At 51.7% G+C, this 9,316-nt stretch overlaps 1 protein-coding gene across 1 annotated transcript; it reads left to right on the forward strand.

The window, feature by feature from the left end:
- Nucleotides 1-443: 443 nt before the first annotated feature.
- NRN1 (neuritin 1) lies at nt 444-8,152 on the forward strand. Its single transcript, XM_062499177.1, has 3 exons — nt 444-570; nt 4,701-4,845; nt 7,400-8,152. The coding sequence occupies exons 1-3, from the start codon at nt 516-518 to the stop codon at nt 7,629-7,631; spliced, it is 432 nt and encodes a 143-aa protein (XP_062355161.1). The 5' UTR covers nt 444-515; the 3' UTR covers nt 7,632-8,152.
- The last annotated feature ends 1,164 nt before the right edge of the window (nt 8,153-9,316 follow it).

Below are 9,316 nucleotides of genomic sequence, written 5' to 3' on the forward strand. Positions count from 1 at the left end.
GTGTCCCCTCCCGCCCCCGCAGCGCTCCCTCCCCGGGGGGACGGTCCCGGCTGCCGCCCCCACCGCCGCCACACGGGGCAGGAGGAACGCGGGGAGGGGGGGGGAGTTTCTCGGCGATTTATGGGGCGGGGGGGACACGGGGAGTGCGGGTAAATCCAGCCCGTGATGCCTATAAATGGCGCTCCTCTTCCAAGGTGCTCATTTATTAAAAAAAAAAAAAAAGGGGGGGGGGAAACCAGGCCGGTGTCATCCCCCCACGTCAGGGCCGGTGGTGGGCGTGAGGCTGTACTTCCTCCGCCCCCTCCTAATGGAGCGAACCATTCCCAGCCAGCCTTCCTCGCCCTCTCCCGCTGCCTCCCTCTTCCTCTCCTTCTCCTCTTGTCTCCCCCCCCTTGTCTGCAAAGTCCTCCGCTGCTCGGAACTTGTTGGCAATGTCTATTTTTCAGCTTTCCCCCACGTTCTCCAAAGTAACTATTTAAAGATCTGCAGCCGCAAATGGTTTTACTAAATGTAGGATGGGACTTAAGTTGAACGGCAGTTATATTTCTCTGATCCTTGCTGTACAGATAGGTAAGTGGACTGCCAAATTCCGTGTCAAGCTGCGCGCACCCCGGCCCGGCCGATGCATGCAGGAGCGGAACGTCGGGATAACCCGCGCGGTGCGGGGCGGTGCGGGGCGGCGGCGGCGGGACCCCGCTCTCCGCTCCCCGCGATCCCGCGGCGGCGGCTTCGCGTTCCGGCACGCTGTCAAGGCAGGGGAGCCCTGCAGGAAAGGGAGCCGGCTTCTGACTTCTCCTGAACCACTTTTGGTTTTCGTTTTCCTAAAGCGGTGCATGCTCCCTCATACTCCGCTTTTTAATTCCCCTCCGCCTCTTCTTCCTTCTTTTCCCTCCTTTTCTCTCGGTCCCCACGAACGGTCGCGTTTGTATCTGGTTTTCGGATATCCTTGGTTCCCTTCCACTTACAATGTGGTGCCTTCAGTGCTAAGAAATTCTTCTCCTCTCCCCGAGGGACAGAGAAATAAGAACCGGCACAAAATGTCTCGCCAGAGATCTAGCTTGAAAGTTTTTTTGCAGAAAATCAGGGGGACAAGAGAAGGTCTCCCTTTGGGAACCAGAACGTTTTCCCATTTGCAGAGCATCTTAAAGGCAAAGAAAACCCATCACTAAACTAAAAGAAATAATCACCTCGAATGCGGCAATTAAACAAATAAAAAATTACTTTAAAAAATCGCGGAGTCCCACCGCCCAATCATTAATTTTGTGCTTGGAGAAGACCTGTCAAAAATTGAGCAGGTCCAAAAAATTCTACCTATGCTGTTACTTAAAACAGAACATATTTCTTTCCATGCCGGTGTGTATTTTGTGTGCTTGTTGCTGCTTTTGTTCAATATCTTGGGGTTTTCGCTGGTTGCTTTTGTTGGTTTGCTCTCGGGTTCGTTTTGTACGTTTCTTTTCTGATTTTTTTTCTATTTTTTTTTTTTTTAGTTATGGGCGTTAAACAATCTCCAAGTTACCGACCACTTTTTGTCCTACATAAGCAAATTTTAAAGATTATTTACTGGATATGTAGATTCCCGAGCATGATCCAAAACTGGGTTTTAAGGAAGGGATTTAAAGCACGTCTTTTATTATCTAGACTGTCAGGTGTGAAGACCCCTTTGAAAATATTTTCCTGCAAAGGAATTCTGATACAATTTTAAAAAAAAAGAAAAGAAAAGGAAACAAAAAAACTCGGCATTCCTATTTAGAGATGCTTTTGCTCGGTCACACTCCTCTCCAGAAAACCTCTGCAGCATTTTATGGGTACCAAAGGAAAAAGGGGGGGGGGGGGGGGGGGAGGAAGGGAGGGGAGAATTAGAAAAGGAGGCAAAATGTCTTGAACGTTTCCTCATCTAAAAAAAAACGCGGGGGGAGAGAAGAAATAGTGCAACGAAATGTTGACCTCTGAGAGATGTGGTTAAATGATGCAAACCCCTACATTCGTATTACCATTCCATTTTAAATAAGGATGAACTCTTCAGAAGGCCAGTTTTGGTACTGTCAGAGAAGGAAGGGGAAAGGCTTTATTTGGATGTTATCCTAAATTTCAAACCTTGCAGTTTTTGTTTGTGTGTTCGTTCATTCTTTTGGAGGAGGAAAAAGGTTTTCTTTCTTTTGTGTTTATTTGGTTCAGCCGAGGATGGATTTTACTGAAATTTCAAGCTGCAGCTAGAGTCGCTGGGAAATGCTGTTCCCGGGCTGGCGCGAGCATGAGCAGTCATTTGGAAAGTTACCCCCAAATTCTGCTGCACACCGCGGGGATGGTGGCGGTGCGGTGGCTTTGCGGTGCCCTGGAAGGGGACGGCTTTGAAGCTCGTGGAGGGCTTTTCTCCTCTCTGCTCCTCCTTCGGTATTTCGGGTTTCGGATAACCTTCCCCCCACCTCCTCTACACCTCCCCACCCCCGGAATCAGCTTCTGGTTGTCGATGCGGGATTTGCAAAGAGCCGCTGGCTTTGCCCCGTCCCCGGTAAACGCTCGTGTGAAATGGATGCTCGGCTTGTTCCCAAAATGTCTATGCACCGGGATTAAAAAAAAAAAAAAAAAAAAAAAAAGGGAGGCGACGAGGAGGAGGATTTATTTATTTATTTATTCATTTATTCATTTATTCATTTATTTCGGCGCAGGAGATTAGAGCTGTCCGAAATCCCTGACATTTTGGGAGGTGACCGAGGTGGGGGTGGTGTGAGCTAAGCCGCCGCGGAAGGGACAGGAGGGATGGGGCAGTCGCAGGACTGGGAGAACGGGGAATGGGTTTCGGGAGTGGGCCCAGTCCGTCACGGAGGGCTCCTGCGGTCCTGCTGCATTGCACATCGCTGCACACTGTTATCTTTGAATGGGCGGTGTGGAAGGTCGTGGCAACGGCAAGGCACAAGAGACCTAGTCCATGAGAAATCCCGTTGTCCTTGAACCAGACAGGAACCGTGTCTATCCGCTTTCGGGTTTTTGCCTTTTTTTCCCCCCTTTTATTTATTTATTTATTTATTTATTTATTTTTAATTTATTGGCGGGTTAGGGGGCTTTGGACCGGGGATACCCTGTGCGGAGGCAGCGGCGCCGGCAGACAGGGCCAGGCTGCCCCGCGGGCGGGAGGGATGCTGAACTCATCACCGGTCCCAAACGCGACCCGCACCCCCTCCCCGCACACACACACACCCCGGCCCCAGCTTGGGGCAGGGCTCCTCTTCGAACCCCGGAATTTCAGCACGGCCCGACACACTTTTTTTGCAGAAATTCGTGGCAACTCGCCCTCGGCTGTAGCTGCTGGAACGAGATGGCGCGGGTTTTATAGGACATGGTTTTACACTCGGAATGGTTTTCGTTCTTCTCTATTTGTTTGCCTGGCTTTTTTTTTTTTTTTTTTTTCCTGTCGTAGCCAATGTCTGGAGCCTGCTGGGGGTTTGATGTGACGGCTGGTGCTGGTGTGTGTGTGTGTGTGTGTGTGTGTGTGTGTGTGTGTGTGTAGAGGGGAGTGGCCACCAAGTCGTTAGCGATGAATCAAACGGCAAGAGGTTTTGGGTTGAAACAGTCTCTTTTGGAGTCAGCCATTTAGCTTTATAACCTGTACCTGGCAAGGAAACACACGCACACGCCGTCACAGCCATTCCCTGGGGACACAGCGCAGGAGGGGACCCCCGCCCGACGGTGTGGGCGGCAAGGGGCTCCTCCTCAAGGGAGGGGGGAAGCCCCTTCCCGCCCCCGCTGGCCGCAGCGACATCCCCCAGGCCTAGGGACACCGCGGTGTTCCCAGCTCCCGTCGCGGGCGGGGAGCCAGCCCCTCGCCGTGCCCGGGTACCCCCGCCCGGGCGGCTGCGGGCATGTGCGGGATGCCGTACAGCGGGGTCCCGCGTCCCGTGCCGTGCCGTGCCGGGCAGTGCTGTGCCGGGCCGTGCCGGGCAGTGCCCTCTTGGGCACGCAGGAGGAGCCCGTAACTCATTTTCTTCCCCCGTTTGCAGGCGGTTGTGTTGGTTCCTGCTGTACTGAGCCGAATGCCCTTGATTAGAGCCATCCCGAGGGATGCCTGGGCAGCGGGTTTGGGGGACCGGGGCTCATCCCGGCCCGCTCCCGCCTCGCCGCTCCGAGCACAGGCACGGCCGGGCCGGCGCCTCCGCAGCTGTCTGCGTGACTTCGCGGTCTCGTCTTTGCGTGTCTCCATCGCAGCTCTTTCTAGTGACTTTTTAATTATTATTTTTGATTTAACTTTTTTTCCCGCTGCGTCTTGCACAGTGTTTGCCCAGCGACCTGGGCAATAGGGAGCGTGTGCGTGCGCCTGCGTTCGTACGGAGAAACGCTCCTGCCGCTTCATGGCGGAATTTTCTAACAAAGGATCAAGTCCGGGGGGAAGCAGGCTGCGCATCTTCACCCCCCCTCCTCCTCTCCCCTCAAAGGAAAAAAAAAGGGGGGGAGGGGGAAGGGAAAAAATATTAATTAAATCAACGCCGCTAATCCACAGACACCGAACCCTCCGTTCTAAAAAAGGAAAAGGGCGAAAAGCCCCTGGCTCACCTCCTCGAGTGGCCGATGGCGAGCCCGTCTCGGTGCCAGCGCCCCTCTCCTGCCCCAGGTCGCGCCTTTAGCAAGGTCTGGGGGCGGGCGGGGGGAGGAGAAGGGAAGAGGCGAGCGGGGGGCGGCGGTGCTGACCTGTGCCCCTGCCCCCGCAGCGTACCTGGTGCAGGCGGTGAGAGCGGCGGGGCGGTGCGATGCGGTCTTTAGGGGCTTCTCGGATTGTTTGCTGCGGCTGGGCGATAACATGGCCAACTACCCGCAGGACCTGGACGACAAGAGAAATCTCCAAACGATCTGCGCGTAGGTCTTTCCTCTCTCCTTCGGGGCCGCGGGGGAAGAATGGGGGTCACTCGGGACTGGGCAAAGGGGGGCGAGGCTGGATGGTGGCGGGAGGGAGGGAAGGAACGCAAGTAGCTCGGGAGTTACTCTTTGGGGCTGGATTCTCCGCTGCAGGGCCCCTCCAAGCTCACTGCCACGAGGACGGGCCGGGCTTGGGGAACAGCGAATTCTGGAGGAATTTTTTACAATGCCTTTTTTTTTTTGCCTCCGTGAATCTGAGGTAGTTTTTTTTGCTGCTTTGTTTTCTTGGTTTTTTGGGGTTTTTTTTGTTGTTGTTTTGTTTTGTTGTTGTTGTTGTTGTTCTTGGGGGCTTTTTTGTTGTTTTTTTCTCTCTCTCTTTCCCTTCCCTGCTTATCTCGTCTGTCGTATTCTTTCCTCTCCCCCGACCTGCGCTGGGGTGCTGACATCAGGTGCACGGGGATCTTTATCCCTTTCCTTATTGCTGCCTGCGGGACACCCGCTCACCGGCAGGCTCCGGGCTCGCCCCGAGCTCCGCAGGCAGAGGACGGTGTGAGGTTGCCCACCCGGGCCGGGCACAGCCGGCACTGCGGAGGCGGCTCCTCGGAAAACTAAACGTAATTAAAAAGGAAAGAGCCCAGTCATGATATGAATCGCCCAGCAGCAGGGGGGCGGCCGTCCCAGCGCCAGCTCTCTTCTGCCACCTCTATCCCCTGGGAAAGCACGTTTGCCCCCAGTTTCGCCCCGCTCCTGGCAAAGAGGGGACAAGAAGGAAGGGACAACGATAAAGGGGAATAATAATAGTAATAATAATAACAACAACAGCAGCACCAACAAAAATATTAAAGGGAGAAAAAGAGCTCGCCTTGCAAAATCGTGTCCCGCACAGGGAGGAAGAGACGAGCATTTTCGATATGTCTGGGAGGGAAAAAAAAACCGCCACAAAACAACAAAAAATCAAAACCAAACCACATACACACACACACAAAATAAACAAAAATATGAACGGTTGCATCGCAGGGTGTTTCCCCTGCTTTTCGGTGCACAATCCCCCCGTTTAAAAAACCTAATCAAACAAAATAAAACCAGACAAAAAATATTTAGAAGCGAGAAACGAGATAATATCTTTACACATAAAGAACTTTGGAATAGTTTTGGGGTTTTATTTTGCGAAAGGAAAGGAAAGGAAAGGAAAGGAAAGGAAAGGAAAGGAAAGGAAAGGAAAGGAAAGGAAAGGAAAGGAAAGGAAAGGAAAGGAAAGGAAAGGAAAGGAAAGGAAAATCTGTAACATTTCTCTCTTCCTCCCTAGAGATTTCTGAGTCAAACATCCAACAAAGCTGGCACCTCGCTGTAAATGCTGGGCTGCGGTTTACTTTGTGTTCTGCAAGAGAAATAAATACTCAGGGACACAGCATATTGATATATCTTTTGCTGTCCAATGCCAGACCAGATATGATCCTGATCTCTAAAATGTACCTCTTTCCCAAGAAAGACCCTTTTCCCCACCACCTCCCACCATCCCATTGCCTTCGCCCCGTGCCGGGATGTGTATTGCAGGAAGACGGTGAAAGATTTAATTTTCCTTTGGGAGATGCAATTACAGCAGAAATACTGCAGGAGAGGCACACTCTTAGACTTTGGCTTCTCAGTATCTCATTATTTATTACAAATGTAGCAAACATTGGGAATCTACAACCAGTTTAGAGTGTTCATAAATTAGAAGCAGTAGGACTACTTTGGAAAAAAAGAAAAAGGAAAAGAAAGAAAATCAAGACCCGGTTTCACAGACGTCTGCCTTGAGGCATGGGGGAAATAGAAGGCAGAGGGCAGATTCAGGATGATTTTCGATAACCCAGATACGGAGAGGAAAGATCCTCTAGTACCCTCCCTATTCCGGGACGACGGGTGCCGTCCCGGCGGCAAACGCCGGTCCTGTCCCCGTGAAGAAAGGAATTGGGAAAAAAAAAAAAAAAGTGCGAATAGCTGGAAATTATCCTAGGAAAGCGAATCTCGTCGCTGCCTAGAGACCCCTAGCCACGGATCAGGGTCCCTCCCGCTGCCCTGGTGCAGGTTGGTGCGAGGAGCCCAGAAGAGGAAGATGGTCCTTCTTCCTTCTCCCACCCTTCCTGCTTCTCTTACTCTTTCTCCTTGACCTTTTCCTGCAGTTAGGACCTTCCCTTCCCCCCCCCCCCCTGCTCCCCCGAGAGTTTCTACACGCCCCACCCGAGAGTGTGCCTTTCCCACCCCAATCTGCCCGCTCCCACCGGTGACGAGAAACCCTCGGGCTGCTGGGCTGGCTTCTGACAGCCGAGGGGGAGATGTCCCCTCCGCCAGAGACCCAGCAGAGCAATTTTCGCAGCACCCTGACCGGGCCGGTACCGAAGGCGGGGCTGGGGATGGGGGGACTCCCGAAAGCTCAGCCAGCGGCTCCTCCCCGCCGGTCCAGCCTCCTTTTTAGGCATGCCCGGCTGGGCTCCGCCGGCGGGAGGGGCGGGTTCCCTCCCCGGGAAGGTGGGTGCGTGCCTGTTTTGACGCCGGCTGCTCTCCCCTCCTGCAGGTACTGGGATGATTTCCACGCCTGCACCCTCACAGCGCTCACCGATTGCCAGGAAGGAGCGACAGACCTCTGGGAGAAATTGAGACGGGAATCCAAAAACCTCGATTTCCAAGGCAGCTTATTCGAACTGTGCGGAGGCGGCAGCGGTGCGGCACCGTCCCTCCTCCCGCCCGCCTTGCCCCTGCTCCTGGCGGCTCTGTGGGCCGCCCTAGTGACCTGGCTGCCTTTCTAGGGGGGCGAGCACACTCACACCCACACCCTCTCCATGTGCTGGATCTATAGAGGAAGTGTCCATCCGTTGCTTTGGGGACGTTGTGCTTTTCTGTGGTTGATGATGATGATGGTGGTGGCTGATGATGGTGAAACACCCATGTAGGACTGTGGAAGCGTTTTCCCTTTTTCTTTTTCTTCCTTTTTTTTTCTTATTTTCTTTTTTTTTTTTTTTTTGTGTTCATTTGCCAAATCTTACCAAGCAGGCAGCGGCTCGCAGCCCAAATCGGACCTCAGCTTTACTATTGCTTCGAATCAAAAATAGAAAAAAATATAAAGAAACAAACTCGAGCCCTCGTTGTGCAAACGCAATCTCAGGAACGGCTCTGGGCCACCTACTGCTAAGGCTGTAACCGGCCGGGTACCTCCCGGCGAGCCACGGGCTCCGCTAAAAATGTGGCAGTGTGCGAGGCGAGAACAAAAACCGCAGACAGGAAAAGGCACTGGCGAGAAATCCAAGGTAGATGTCCACGTGTGAAGCATATGGTGAATAATTCACAATCTTTCATCTTTCCTCCACAGTCGCTTGTTTGGGTTTTTTTGTTTGTTTTGGCCATTCCACCGGAAAAAAAAATATTAAAAAAAGAACATTTTTCCTCAAGGGGAAAAGAGAGCGAGAGAGGGAGAGAAAGAGAGGGAAATGAACAGCTAAGGAAGGAAGGAGCAAGAGAAAGAAAGACGTATCTCAATGCCCGGAGGAACGAAGGAATGTTGCTAACATCTTTGAGAGTTTACCTTAACTTCCTGTTCGAAGGCGTCTTTCCGAATTCACTGCCTTTAATTTTTTCCTCCTCTTTGTTTTAGATGTTACACATAACAGTAAAATACCTGAATATCCAACCGTAGAGATCACAAAAAGGGGGCTTAAATGTAAACTTAAATGAAAAAAAAAATAACAACAGCAAAATGATTTTGAAAGAAAAAAGAGCCTTGATTTTAAAAGAAAAGAAAAATGTAATTTAAACACAAGTTTATTATCAAGTCAATTCAGCAAAAAAAAAAAAACAAAAAAAGATTTGCTACAAAGTATAGACAGAAGTATAAAATAAAAATTATTGTTTGAAATGAGGGTGTCGTCCTTTTTATAAAATATGCCTAGAGTATCTTGGAAAGGACGGGGCTTTGAAGGCAAGGAAGTCTAAATCTTGAACCCATCCCTTGACGAACACGGCAATTTCAGTTCAAACAAGAACAGGGTGCCTGAATCGTTTAGTCGAAGCCTTTCTCTCTCTCTCTTTTTTTTTTTCTTTTTCCTTTCCTTTTTTTTTTTTTTCCCCCGTCCTTAAAAATACGCTGTAAATCCTCCCATTCCCCTCCTCCTCCTCCTCCCGAAGCCGCGAACCGCAGCACCCCCGTTTCCCGGCGCAGGGAGCCCCGCGCAGCCGCGGGGGCGGGCGGCACGGCTCTCCCGAGCCCCGGCGCAGGGAAGGCAGCAACCACCATTAAGGAGGAGGCTGCGGAGCCGGAGCCGGGGCGCAGAGGAGTCCTTTCATAATTAATAAGGCAGCTCAGCTGAAGGAGCAAGGGGAAGGGGGGACGGGGTATTGATTTCGCAGCAGAAGCTGCTCTAACCTCGGCTATTTATAGACGTCCGATGCCTTTATAAAGAAATACACATCAAAGAGTAAACACGTCCTTTTTACTTAT

Source organism: Cinclus cinclus, chromosome 1 (genome assembly GCF_963662255.1).
Source record: "Cinclus cinclus chromosome 1, bCinCin1.1, whole genome shotgun sequence".
Lineage (NCBI taxonomy): Eukaryota > Metazoa > Chordata > Aves > Passeriformes > Cinclidae > Cinclus > Cinclus cinclus.